The following is a 13099-nucleotide window of genomic DNA, read 5'->3' on the forward strand; positions in this document are numbered from 1 at the left end:
GCTTCGAAATTATCGGTAAAAAAGAGATATTACTTTTTTTTTTTTTTTTTTGTGCATGAGCAAATTCAGAGTAGCATGCCAAGCTATTTCCTCGAATTGGTGGCACAGAAATTATTGCATAAAATTGGCGTTGATAAAAAAAAAAGGAATAAAATTGGTGGCACAGAAACCAATACAACCCAAGTAGGACGCCGTGCAGTTAATCAGATTCCTCTTAGCCTAAATGAAAATTGATAGTTTTTTGCTTTTAACAACCACACTGTTCAATTCTCCGCTATATAACTCCTCCCTCCTCTGTCCCTTCAAAAGCTCATTTCTTTTCTCCTCTTCTCTCTCTCTCTCTCTCTCTCTCTCTGCATACCCTTTGACCACTAGTCCAACATACACTCACTTTAAACTCTCACAGTCCCTCTCTCAGTGCCTCCGTTGGCATTCCTTTTTATTTTTCACTCTCCAATTCGTATACATGCGCACCTTTTCTCAAAACTCAGATCTCTCTCGTTCAATGGCAATATACCGACAAGCTGCTTTCACTCAAGACTAACACTTTAGAATCTTTCTTGTGTCAACCCAGTTGTTTATCAAAGTTTCATTTGATTTCCTGGCCTTTGGAGGGAGGATAGCAGCTTGGTTTTTGGGGTGCTAAAATGGCAGCAGAGACTGTAGATACTACTACTACTACTAGTACTAAAGGATCATTGCCAGAGGCAGAGAAGAAGAAAGAACAGAGCTTGCCATTTTACCAACTTTTCTCATTTGCTGATAAGTATGATTGGTTGCTAATGATCTCTGGTAGCATAGGAGCCATTATTCATGGCTCTTCAATGCCAGTATTTTTCTTGTTATTTGGTGAAATGGTTAATGGGTTTGGCAAGAACCAATCTGATTTGCCGAAAATGACCCATGAAGTCTCCAAGGTCTGTTAAATTCCATTCCTTATTAATGCTAATGTTAGATCTGAGAGATCTATTGCTTACATTTCTTTCGCCTCTTTCTTGTGATGATTGCAGTATGCGCTATATTTTGTTTATCTTGGCCTTGTTGTGTGCCTATCATCATACGCAGGTATGTTCACTTTTTTGTTCTTGTTTTTGTTGTTTTATGAGCAGGGTTCTGATAAATGGATCATTGAGCCACACTTACTTTGTGCACCGATAGCCCAGAACAGAACAAAACTTGACTCGTGTAGGCTGTTCACATCGGACCGGAGGGCTGCAAAGCTTATAGCCCAAGTGGTCCATGACTGGCCTATCGTCCTTTTCCTCTCTTCACTTGTCAATTTCATCACCTTTATTTTTCTTTATATCTCTTTAAAACGTTATCTCTACCTGTCTCTTTTCATGTTTTTAATATGCATATCCTCAATAATACTCCATCCTGATTGTAATTAAACTATTTCTTGTGTTCTGAAAATGGTGGGATTTACCAGAGATTGCTTGCTGGATGTACACCGGAGAGAGGCAAGTAGGCACACTGCGGAAGAAATATCTAGAGGCAGTGTTGAAACAAGATGTTGGGTTCTTTGACACAGATGCAAGAACTGGTGATATTGTTTTTAGCGTCTCAACAGACACTCTTCTTGTCCAAGATGCCATTAGCGAGAAGGTTTTTTTTTTTTTTTCTTTTTTCATTTTTATACACTTTCTGCTATTCTCATGATCTTGAATCTTGGTGATGTTTCTTTTTTTTTTTTTGTGGGTTCATTAATTGCTTCTGGATTTTGTAATTTGTACTGTGCGTGTGCGGCAACATTGTGGGGGTTAGCGTTAAATTGCAGAAAATGCTCATTCTGAATTGAATTAACGCGGGGCCCATGCTAAAATTTCCTTCCTGTTTGACTGGCGCAGTTAACAAGTCTGACTTAACGTGCGCCCCACTACCATGTTGGACTTTTGTGATTTCTGTTCTTAAATCCATCCATTAACTAATTTAATGATACTTCATAATCAAAGCCCTTGCAGTGCAATGAGAAATTCTTGCGTCTAAATAGTTCATAGCACAGTGCAATACTATAGTTGATGATAGTTTCATTGTATGTATTTTTAATATGCTAGTAGTTTGTGAATTTTAGGTGGGGAACTTTATCCACTATCTGTCAACATTTCTAGCTGGGCTAGTGGTTGGTTTTGTATCAGCATGGAGGCTAGCATTACTAAGTGTGGCAGTGATACCTGGAATAGCTTTTGCTGGTGGCTTGTACGCATATACCCTCACTGGCCTCACATCCAAGAGCCGCGAATCCTATGCGCAAGCCGGCATAATTGCCGAGCAGGTGAGGATATAGAAAGCTAATTCAATTTGAAAGTTCTTTTATATGGTTGCATTTGGAAGCTTTGCTGAGTTGATGTTATGATGTTCTTTTTGGGTAGCATAAGCTTCCATATATATCTTGTCTTGATTCAGTCTTTGGATTAATGACAAGGAAAACACAGCTGTATTGATATCACGTTAGTTTTTTTATTTTGTTTAGTATTGGAAAGCTGCGTGCAATGCTTTGGTTGGAAGTGGGACTTTGTGTATCATTGGATGGCTTTGCATGTGCAACTATAGAAATGGGCAGCAGCTTTTTCTACACTTTAGTGTTTTTCTTTATAATTATTATTATTATTTAATTGAATTTTGCCTGTTAGACCAAAAAATTGTTGACAAATTTATCATAAGACCATAGTTATAAAATAATGTAATGTATGAACTGCACTAGTTTTTTTATGTTCTTCATTCTTTTTGGCTATCTAAATTATCTATTTTCTTGCATAGGCCATTGCACAAGTTCGGACAGTTTACTCTTACGTTGGGGAGAGCAAAGCCTTAAATTCCTATTCAGATGCAATACAAAATACTTTAAAGCTTGGATACAAGGCTGGGATGGCCAAAGGTTTGGGGTTGGGATGTACCTATGGAATAGCATGCATGTCATGGGCCCTTGTATTCTGGTATGCTGGTGTTTTTATTAGGAATGGACAGACTGATGGAGGAAAAGCATTCACGGCGATTTTCTCTGCCATTGTTGGTGGCATGTAAATATTAAACTACTGAAATGCCAAAATTTAGATTTTTGAGATAAATTAAGAAAAAATCTTGGTACTATTATAACTGATATTGTCTTATACAGGAGTTTGGGCCAGTCATTTTCAAATCTTGGGGCATTTAGCAAAGGTAAAGCAGCTGGATACAAGTTGATGGAAATTATTAAGCAAAAGCCTACCATAATCCAAGATCCCTCAGATGGGAAGTGCTTGCCCGAGGTTAATGGGAATATAGAATTCAAGGATGTAACTTTCAGTTACCCATCAAGGCCAGATGTTATCATATTCCGTGATTTCTCAATCTTCTTTCCTGCTGGAAAGACTGTTGCTGTTGTTGGTGGTAGTGGGTCAGGGAAAAGTACCATCGTCTCTCTGATGGAGAGGTTTTATGATCCTAATCAGGGTAATTAAGAAACTTATCTCAGTTTAAAATTTGAAATTTAATGATCATAGATGGATGATTGTGCTAATCTTTATTTATTTGTGAGCAGGACAAGTTTTGCTTGATAATGTGGACATAAAGACCCTTCAACTTAGGTGGTTACGTGATCAGATTGGGTTGGTAAACCAAGAACCCGCACTCTTTGCGACCACCATACTTGAGAACATACTGTATGGAAAGCCTGATGCCGCAATGGATGAAGTGGAAGCTGCTACTTCTGCTGCAAATGCTCATAGCTTCATTACTTTACTTCCTAATGGGTACAACACTCAGGTTGGTATATTTAAGCAAAACTAGTGCTAATTTGATTTCACTATGATAAGTTGTGTAAATATTTTCATTTGAGGCTTCACCACTTGGTAATTATGACCTTGATTATTGTGAGAAGAAAAAGAAGAAAAAAAAATCATGTTTTGGTCTAAACTCAGTTGCACCTATTGCTGTTTCTTGATTCTGAGTGCATTGATCCCGGCCCAGGTCGGAGAGCGAGGAGTCCAACTCTCTGGTGGCCAAAAACAGAGAATTGCCATTGCTAGAGCTATGTTGAAGAACCCAAAGATCCTCCTTCTGGATGAAGCTACAAGTGCCCTTGATGCAGGCTCTGAAAGCATAGTTCAAGAAGCATTAGACCGTCTCATGGTTGGAAGAACAACTGTAGTGGTCGCACATCGACTCTCCACCATTAGAAATGTTGATACAATTGCAGTTATTCAACAAGGGCAAGTTGTTGAGACAGGAACCCATGAAGAGCTGATTTCCAAAGGAGGAGCATATGCTTCATTAATCAGATTCCAAGAAATGGTGAGAAATAGAGATTTTGCAAACCCATCAACTAGACGATCTCGCTCATCACGTTTAAGTCATTCACTTTCAACAAAATCTTTGAGCCTCCGGTCTGGCAGTTTACGGAACTTGAGCTATTCATATAGTACAGGTGCTGATGGCCGGATTGAAATGATCTCAAATGCTGAAACTGACCGTAAAAATCCAGCACCAGATGGCTATTTCTGCAGACTACTCAAGTTAAATGCTCCTGAATGGCCATACTCTATTATGGGTGCTGTAGGATCTGTGCTTTCTGGGTTTATTGGTCCAACCTTTGCCATAGTGATGAGCAACATGATTGAGGTTTTTTATTACAGAAATCCTGCCTCTATGGAAAGGAAGACGAAGGAGTATGTTTTTATCTACATTGGTGCTGGCCTTTATGCTGTTGTTGCATATTTGATTCAGCATTACTTCTTCAGTATAATGGGAGAGAACCTCACTACAAGAGTGAGAAGAATGATGCTTGCAGGTAAAATTAACTATTATTCTGTTGCTTTTGTTTTGTCTCATTTCACATGCATTATGCTTTGATCTAGGTGGAAATTTCCTGATTATTGTTTCCCTTTAATTTTTCCTCCAGCAATTCTGAGGAATGAAGTGGGATGGTTTGATGAAGAAGAGCATAACTCGAGCCTTGTTGCAGCTCGATTGGCTACCGATGCTGCTGATGTAAAATCTGCAATAGCCGAGAGAATATCAGTGATACTACAAAACATGACCTCTCTCCTCACGTCATTCATAGTTGCTTTCATAGTGGAATGGAGGGTCTCCCTTCTCATTTTAGCTACCTTCCCTCTTCTTGTCCTTGCCAACTTTGCGCAGGTAAGTTTATTAGGACCATTATGTGCTACGAAAAAGCAAGCATTCTTCTTTCTTTATTTTCTTTTTTTGCTTGTCTTTTTGGTGATCACGTTAGGTGGGTTGTTCCAAACCCAATTCCTGGCTATAAATTCATCGTTAATTTCTTAAGGGCAATTAATATTTTCTTGGGTTCAACATGGGCAAAAGGGTAAATAAGAAACTCCCTAATTCATTAATTTTTTTTACAACAGTGTCAGATCTTTGCATCTCCTTTTTGATCTTTGGAATCTAACTTCACTATTCCTCACCATTAAACGACAAAAGCTAGGAAAATAAAACGTGTCTCTTATATCTGCACTGCACATGCTCCCTCCAACTCCTCAAAAACCCCAACATACGTTATTAATAAAATTGAATATCTATATAAATATAATAGACAAGATTCCAAAAATAAATAAATAAATAAATATAATTCCATTCCACTAAGAAAGTGTTCTTGTTTAGCTTAACTTCTCCAGGCCATGACCTTATGACCTCTTTTTTCTTGGATTTCTTGTCCCAGTCAAATCTCAACTTGTATTGTTTCTTTCTCTGGACTTTATTTTCTCTCTATTTTTACCTGGCACCGACACTGCCTCATGCAGTGTATATATATCAGTTCTAGGTATATGAGCTTTCAGTGCTTTGTTTACCACTGTATAATACTCCTAGATGGATGCCACCGAGCGAGTGTTTCAAGGGATTCTTGTCCTGTGAATCACATTATTTATGACATATTTCTTGACAGATATTATCTCTGCTACTCTTCTTTTTAAAAATCTTTTCTGGGTATTTTGGTGTTTTTCTTGGAGAGTGTCAGGTGGGTGACAGAGTCAATAGTAGTATGGCAGTGGCTGAGTGATACCCTTTTTCCGCATTACTGTCGTATTGGTCTGTGGTCCTTGTCGTTTTGAGCTTGAGTCTTGAATTTATGGGGGTTTCCAGAATCTCTATTAGTTTTCCAACTGTGTAGGTACGTTAGGTCCAGTTGTCACAGTTGTTCAGTCGACGCATCTAAATTTGCCCAACAGTACTCTAGCCTGGTTTTGCTCCTCTCCTGTGGGTCCTTGCATTCTGTAAACAGTTTGAGTGTGCAATCATGTTAGAAGCTACCAACTATTATTCACCCAAGGACATGAAGGCTCTTTACCTGAACTGTAAAAATAAACAAGAAAACCAAAGTTCTAAATTCAATGATGATCTCTGCCTTCAACCTCATATATGTCTATTGTTTGAATGACTAATTAATGCCTGTCTCTTTTAGGAAGATACTTTGAATTGACCCATGAAAACCTGGAAGATCTTGTACTAATCGTGCTTAAATCATCATGGCTTATTGGTCCAGCATCATTTTAACATCTTAATTTGGCAGTCCTACTGAGTCAAGCTCCTCGGATGATGCCTAAAAATGGAATGAGAGTGCATTTATTGAAACTTGATGCATGGTGTTCTACAAATTTGTGTCTATGTACTTAATTGGCGTGAAATTCTTTGATGCATTACATTTTATTAGAAAATTCATTGGTGATTCCATGATGGTTGATTATGTTATTTTATTTATTACACAGCAACTCTCTCTCAAAGGGTTTGCTGGAGACACAGCCAAGGCTCATGCAAAGACTAGCATGATTGCTGGTGAGGGAGTGAGCAATATTAGAACTGTTGCTGCTTTTAATGCCCAAGATAAAATCCTCTCTCTGTTCTGCTATGAGCTTCGTGTTCCACAGCGTCGCAGCCTACGTAGGAGCCAAACATCTGGCCTGCTCTTTGGCCTTTCTCAGCTCGCTCTCTATGCCTCTGAAGCTCTCATTCTTTGGTATGGTGCTCATCTTGTCAGCAAAGGGTCCTCCACATTCTCAAAGGTCATTAAGGTTTTTGTAGTACTGGTGATCACAGCTAATTCAGTTGCAGAAACTGTTAGCCTTGCTCCAGAGATTATAAGGGGTGGTGAAGCTGTTGGTTCTGTGTTTTCAATTTTAGATCGTTCCACTAGGATTGACTCAGATGATCCTGAGGCTGAGCCTGTTGAAGCAGTGCATGGGGAAATTGAACTTAGGCATGTTGATTTTGCATACCCCTCACGATCGGATGTTCCAGTATTCAAAGACCTTAACCTTAGAATCCGTGCTGGCCAAAGCCAGGCCCTTGTGGGAGCTAGTGGGTGTGGAAAGAGTTCTGTGATTGCATTGATTGAGCGATTTTATGATCCAACTGCTGGAAAGGTTATGATTGATGGGAAGGATATTCGACGATTGAATTTGAAGTCTCTGAGGCTTAAAATTGGGTTGGTGCAACAAGAGCCAGCTCTCTTTGCGGCAAGCATTTTTGATAACATTGCCTATGGAAAAGATGGTGCAACCGAAGCTGAAGTAATTGAAGCAGCTCGAGCAGCCAATGTGCATGGGTTTGTTAGTGCATTGCCTGATGGGTACAAAACACCAGTTGGTGAAAGGGGAGTTCAGCTCTCTGGAGGACAAAAACAAAGAATTGCAATTGCAAGGGCAGTTCTTAAGGACCCTGCAATACTTTTACTAGATGAGGCTACAAGTGCACTTGATGCAGAATCCGAATGTGTGCTACAAGAAGCACTTGAGAGGTTGATGAGAGGTCGCACCACGGTTCTCGTAGCGCACCGTTTATCAACCATTAGAGGTGTTGATAGTATTGGAGTTGTGCAAGATGGGCGGATTGTGGAGCAAGGCAGCCACTCTGAATTAGTTAGCCGAGCGGATGGGGCATATTCTAGACTCTTGCAGCTCCAGCACCATCACATATGAGAGAGAAAGAAGCACCATCACATATGAGAGAGAAAGAAGAGAGGGTTTTGATCAAAGAAACATGGCCTTGTTGGTTGGTAATTATGTTTAGGGTCCCATTAACCTTTTGTTTCCATTTTTTTTTTCTTTCTTTTTTTTTTGTAATGATGATGACAGTTGTAGATATGGGAACGTGGAGACTATATCTTGAGAACTATATCACCCCATTTCCAATGGGGTAGCAAGTTTTATATTATTAATATCTAATGGTTGATGAGCCTTTTCTCTATCTGGTTGATTGTGATTGAATGAACTCTTCCCCCTATCTTTTTACAAGTCTTGCTTTATAGTACCAAAAAATAAAAAGGCAAAAGCCCAGAAGCCATCTTTTGCTGCTCTCCATAGAAACTTTTTTTTTTTTTAGCAGGCTGTTGCCTTGCCAGATGCATGCGTATGCTAAGGTGGTGTTTTCAGTGGAAGATAAGAGAAACCCACCTCTTTTTTACTTTTCTTCTATTTTATTTTCGGTGTTTAAGGCCCACATGAATCATAAGACAGTTAAACAGGAACAAGAAGTCTTAGCTTATACTTTTCTCACTTAAACAAAATGTAGAATACAGTCATTTGAGGCAAATGGTATGAATTATTGTATGAGCAAAGACATGGCTTGAAAATTTTTTATTAGATGTAAAGCTCAAGCATGTGTTTCAAAAGTGAAAGATAATGATCCACTAGGTGCACATTACAGGGGTCCCAACATGAAGCTCATGAGTGGCTCTTATTATAGGTGAGCTTGCCTTTCCTCTATTATATAATTGGATTTTACCAACTGTGTCCATCCCATGTTCATGGATTTTCAAATCAGGACATCCCCGTTCACTATCAGATTGGTGATAATTATGTTTGCTAAAAGGATGCTACAGTACGTGTACTTGATCTGTCACAAAGAGAAACCAAGGAAAATGATCATTCACCTTACTGTTGGATCAAAATATTTCTGTGAAAATATTATGATCCGATAGGTGTGAGCAAGCCCATTCCCACTGAAAGGTTCCCAACTGAGAAACGGTCCACTTCTCTTTTTCTTCTTTGAATTATTAAGGGGTGAAAAATGAAAGGAACAGAGTAAAAAAGAACGGATGGGATTTCTGCAGAGGGGTTCATAAAGTGAGAAATTTTGCTCTAGAAAAAAAAAAGAATTCTGATTTAAAAGAAGACATGATTGCAGAGATCAAAGCATTATCATGTCCGTCTTCATCAGTGGCTCAGTTGCATTATAAGAACCTGCAATTTTGTGTAAATGATAGGTGGTGCTTCTGCTAAAATGTTGGACAATAATTTAACTTTAAAGCAATGCCAATTGGTTCCAGCCCATGCATTTACATTATTCAAGTTGTAAGGCATCTTCCACACCCAGCTTCTCAAGCTAGTTCTATATAGTCTGTTTTTAACCAAACTGAAGAAATAAACACAATAACATGTGATACTGCAGTACTTGCCTTGGGTTATATATAAGGTATTACTTAGATTAACGCACTTTTAGTTCATGGATTATAAAAATCAAATATGTGGATTATACATCAGAGTTCAATTCAGTCAGTGGTATTAAAGTCGTTTTATGACTGTAAGACCAGATTCAAAACAAGAAACAGGATGAGACAGGTCACATGGAGAAAGTGCAAGTGATAATGGCAGAAGCAAAATTGGAATTTGCTGGTTAGATTCAGGAGGGGGTCCTCTCCATGGACTTTAGCAATGTCCTGGTGTTTGTTTTTGGGAATTGGGAGTGAGTGAGTCTGCAAATGTTGACTGTTAGTCATAAGAGGGTCTGTCTGAGTCTGAAAACTCCAACCCATTTTTCAGATGGTACAATTTTGGATTTTTTTTGGGTTGTATCCTTCTATAAGGTACCGATGCTGCCAATGCTAAATTCAATCACAACCAACAAAGCCTGGCTGTTTCTTATGACAAGCCCCGAGGCCATCTACAATTTCTTCTCTTTTAGGCTTCAAGATATTTGCATTCATAATGTAAAAACCATTTTATTGCAAAACTGAAGATACTTGTTTTCTGATTTTTTTTTTTTTTTTTTAATTTCGATTTCAACATTTTTTTTAACACAATTTAGCTCATTTAATTTAAATAAATATGTTAAATCCAACCAAACTGACCCATGTACACCTAGTTTTTGATATGAGGCTATCTTCAATTTCTTCTCTCTTTTAGGCTTTAAGATATTTGCATTCATAATGTACATAGGGCCCATATTATGGATTCTGATTTAATCTAATCTCAAATTTTATTTTTACATATTAGAAAACTTTAAATAACACACTTTATCTCAAGTTAATTTTGAATTCGAGCCTTATTGAAAGCTAAATTAATTATTTTTATTTTAAAAGAAGTTAGTAAACAATACTTGGCAATAGTGAGAACGTAACCCATTTTAGTCCAAATTTATAAATCCAAATTTATAAATATTTTTTTTAACTGCTAAATATTTGTTACTATTCGTATTTCAATTACCCTTATTATAAATATATAAAATTAAATTACTCTCATATTTTTAACATAATAATTTAGTTATATGTTAATGTTATCGGGTTAATATGAATTTGCTCAATTTTATTATATTTGTGATTCAAAATTTTAATTAATTTTTGGGAGATCTTTTTTTAATATGGGTGGAAGAAAATATTTAGATAAATATTTTCTATACAGAGTCGAACTCCTATTATAATATTATTCTTAAATTACATTAAATTTCTAATTAGATTAATATTGAGGTGATAAAAATCATAGAAAAGACCATTGTGCAAAGATTATTTGACTTTGCCTTTGAAGAGGGGCTTTGGTCTATTGCAAAGAGTGGTTTTAGCAATTATTAAAGATTTGGTTATGCCCATTATATTCTCATAGATAGAGAGATTTCTGTTTAAAGTAAAAAAATAATATAAAATTCAAAAGAAATAAATTTTTGTTCATCAATGAAAAAAGACTATTACCCATAAAATTAAAGACATTCCGTTAAAAATTAAAGTAATAAATATATTATATTATATATAAATGAGATTGAAAGGACTAATAAATATATTTACGGCAAATAATTCTTATTTTTAATTTAAAAGTACTGAAATTATTTTTAGAATTATAATTTTAAAATTTAAATTGACATAAAAAAAATAATAAAAACAAGGTTAAAGGCAACAGCGTTGAATAATTGAGAGAATTAAAAGTAGATTTTACGAGTGCCGACCAACTCTTTCAATAGCAAAGAAAAAAACAGGAAATGTCATAATCAAAAGAAAAGCTTAGGACATTTAGGCCAAAATTTGAATAGAATTAAATAGTGAATATGCTCACCCAGGGCCGGCTGAGTAGTCCATTTGACCATGTGCTGTCTCCATTGACATTGATAAAGGAATTCTCCATTCAATGTCTGGTCTGACAATGATGGATCAGGCCTGGACTCTCTTTCAAATAGAGCAAAACCAGCCCAATTGCTCTACGTCATCGTTTTTCTTCGTGTTCATGCAAGTTAGATCTATTTAACATTTAACTGCAATCGAGAAAAACATTTTTTTTTTTTTTTTACCTGCTTCAGGTAATAAAGGAGTTTCATTTAGTCTAAAAGATTTTAAGTTCAAATTACGTCACTGACTTTTTGATATGTTGATATATTTTCATTCAATCAATTTTATTTAAAAATATTATAGATTGTGATATCAATATATGTGCATTAGAATACTTTTAAATATATATAAAATAAAAAAAATTATTCAATTTATTATTAATTTAATATACAAAATATATAATAAAATTATTTATATATAAATTTTATATATTTATATTTTAAATTTATAATGGGTAAAATATAAGCAATAATTTTTTAATATTAAATAATATTAACATTAATTAAAAAGTATTAATAATTAATTTAAAATTAAATGTAATATATTTTAATCATAAAAATTTTAATATAATTTTTTCTAAATTATTTTATAATAATATTTAAAATAGCGTTTCTTTAAAAAGTACTTTATTAATTTAGAACTTTAATGTTAAACAGAGCTTTAATGCTAAACAAATCTTTAATGAAATCTCAAGACGCTGCGGGTGATGTTATTGTTTTATTTGTTAATTATTATCACAAAACAATTAAATGTTACCTTAAATTATTAGAAAATACATATTTTTAAATGTACTTTTAATTTGTTTTTAGCTGTTTTTTCTTTTTTTTTATTTTGCTTAAGAATTCAAGACTAGAAGATGACTCAAGCATTATTGAATTAAAAATATTAATTATTTTTTATTGTTTAACTAATAAATTAGCAATTATTTAATTAATTCTTCCCTAATTTATTCTTTTCATTCTTGTCTAATTCTAATATCCCTATGCTAAAAGATTAACTCTCTTGGTTTCAACAACTCTAAAACTCTCCCATTGCAAGAAGAAAGAGTTGGAATAATAATAATAATAATAATAATAATAATAATAATAATAATAATAATAATAATAATAATAATAATAAAAGAATTCTTTAAATAAGAAAACAGCACATTTAAATGAGAAAACTTATAATACAAAGGGTAATTTCCTTATTTTTATTAAACTCTATGGGTTTTAAATGTAGTGAATGAATTTTTGTGTTCATATCATTCTAGTTTGAGTTATTTTAGGTTCCAAATCATTTCAATCTCATCTTTTTCATATGGATTTAGACTAAATTGTTATGAGTTGTGAGTTAATTAGGCTCTATTTTATTTTGTGAAAAATAATTTATATATGAAAAATTTTTTTTTATAAAAAATATTTTTTAAAATTTTTTTTTATGAAAATATTTTTTATTATTTAATTATAATATTAAATTAATAGTATGCGTTTATATATATATATATATATATATATATATATATATATATATATATATAAATGATTATTAAAATTTAAAAAATAAAAAATAACTTTTTTTTTTAAAAAGAGAAATTTATTTTTTTAAAAATAATTTAATTTTTTCTTTGATTAGAAAAATATTTTTTGTTGACTTATTTTTCTAAGTATCTCAAACTTTAGAAAATATGAAAAATTTACAAAAGAATATTACTCATTAAATAAACGAAATATTAATTTACTTATCAAATCACTAAATAAAAAAATTTCAAGTCAGATTCAAATCAATTTTGATCGTATTGTAGATTTATTTTTA

The 13099-nt window shown here is 34.4% G+C and overlaps 1 protein-coding gene across 2 annotated transcripts; it reads left to right on the forward strand.

Annotated features, from left to right (window-relative positions):
* Positions 1 to 310: 310 nt before the first annotated feature.
* On the forward strand, positions 311 to 8181 carry LOC110665001 (ABC transporter B family member 19). 2 transcript variants are annotated; one of them, XM_021824926.2, is made up of 10 exons: positions 311 to 917; positions 1011 to 1065; positions 1430 to 1605; positions 2072 to 2272; positions 2758 to 3017; positions 3113 to 3429; positions 3518 to 3741; positions 3946 to 4765; positions 4877 to 5118; positions 6705 to 8181. In XM_021824926.2, the coding sequence occupies exons 1-10, from the start codon at positions 648 to 650 to the stop codon at positions 7911 to 7913; spliced, it is 3774 nt and encodes a 1257-aa protein (XP_021680618.2). In that variant the 5' UTR covers positions 311 to 647; the 3' UTR covers positions 7914 to 8181. The 2 variants fall into 2 exon arrangements, with proteins under 2 accessions (XP_021680618.2, XP_021680619.2); XM_021824927.2 differs by lacking the exon at positions 1011 to 1065 and having other exon boundaries at positions 771 to 917; positions 1110 to 1605.
* Positions 8182 to 13099: the final 4918 nt, after the last annotated feature.

Source organism: Hevea brasiliensis, chromosome 18 (genome assembly GCF_030052815.1).
Source record: "Hevea brasiliensis isolate MT/VB/25A 57/8 chromosome 18, ASM3005281v1, whole genome shotgun sequence".
Classification (NCBI taxonomy): domain Eukaryota; kingdom Viridiplantae; phylum Streptophyta; class Magnoliopsida; order Malpighiales; family Euphorbiaceae; genus Hevea; species Hevea brasiliensis.

Bases quoted from the DNA above. Each gene is read 5' to 3' on its own strand.
- LOC110665001 (XM_021824926.2), top strand. From the start codon at position 648: ATGGCAGCAGAGACTGTAGATACTACTACTACTACTAGTACTAAAGGA. The intron at 1,066-1,429 runs GTATGTTCACTT...GGGATTTACCAG, and splicing joins GTGCCTATCATCATACGCAG to AGATTGCTTGCTGGATGTAC. The intron at 1,606-2,071 runs GTTTTTTTTTTT...TGTGAATTTTAG, and splicing joins AAGATGCCATTAGCGAGAAG to GTGGGGAACTTTATCCACTA.